General features: G+C 50.7%; 1 protein-coding gene across 1 annotated transcript in view; it reads left to right on the top strand.

The window, feature by feature from the left end:
- The first annotated feature begins 528 nt into the window (after positions 1-528).
- Positions 529-651, top strand: part of atp13a2 (ATPase cation transporting 13A2) — a 74,407-nt gene continuing 74,284 nt past the window's right edge. The window contains exon 1 of the mRNA XM_048614892.1: positions 529-598. Coding sequence (XP_048470849.1) covers positions 589-598 — 10 coding nt within the window. The 5' untranslated portion in view covers positions 529-588. The remainder of the gene's footprint in view (positions 599-651) is intronic.

The following is a 651-nucleotide window of genomic DNA, read 5'->3' as shown; positions in this document are numbered from 1 at the left end:
TAGGAAGAAAGCTGGAGTGTGGCATTGAGCAAGAGGCTCAGCCACGATTGGCATGGTGGCTTAGTGATTAACACGGCTGCCTCTTTGTGCCAGGGACCCAGATTTGATTCCAGCCTCGGACAACTCTGTGTGGAGTTTGCACATTCTCTCTGTGTCTATGTAAGTTTCTCCAGGATGCTCTGGTTTCCTCCTACGGTCTAAAAGTGCAGGTTAGGTGCACTGGCCATGCTAAATTGTATGTACTTGCAGGCTGGGTGGATTAGCCATGGGAAATGCAGGGGTACTAGGGTAGGGAGGCTGGGATCCTCTTAGGAGCGTCAATGCACACTATATGAGCCAAACATCCTCTTTTCACACTGTTGGGATTTTATAATCTTAATCAATGGCAGAGCAGGCTCGAAAAGCTGAATTTCCTGCTCCTGGTTTGAATGGCCAATTCCACAGGAAAGACTACAAGTCCCAGCGGCCTTTGCAATGGGGGTTGAAGGCACATGCGCAGCATGTCTGGTGTCGTGCGTCGTTGCGTGATGACGTGGCGCACAGCGCGAGGGTGGGTGAGCGCGATGAGAAGGTGATCGATGGTAGAAGATGAGCTTAGGTAAGAGATAGTAGGAACTGCAGATGCTGGAGAATCCGAGACAACAAGGTGCA

The sequence above is a fragment of the Rhincodon typus genome, chromosome 31 (genome assembly GCF_021869965.1).
Source record: "Rhincodon typus isolate 14 chromosome 31, sRhiTyp1.1, whole genome shotgun sequence".
Classification (NCBI taxonomy): Eukaryota; Metazoa; Chordata; class Chondrichthyes; order Orectolobiformes; family Rhincodontidae; genus Rhincodon; species Rhincodon typus.
Note: the sequence above shows the minus strand (reverse complement) of the source record. Positions and strands in the feature narration are given on the sequence as shown.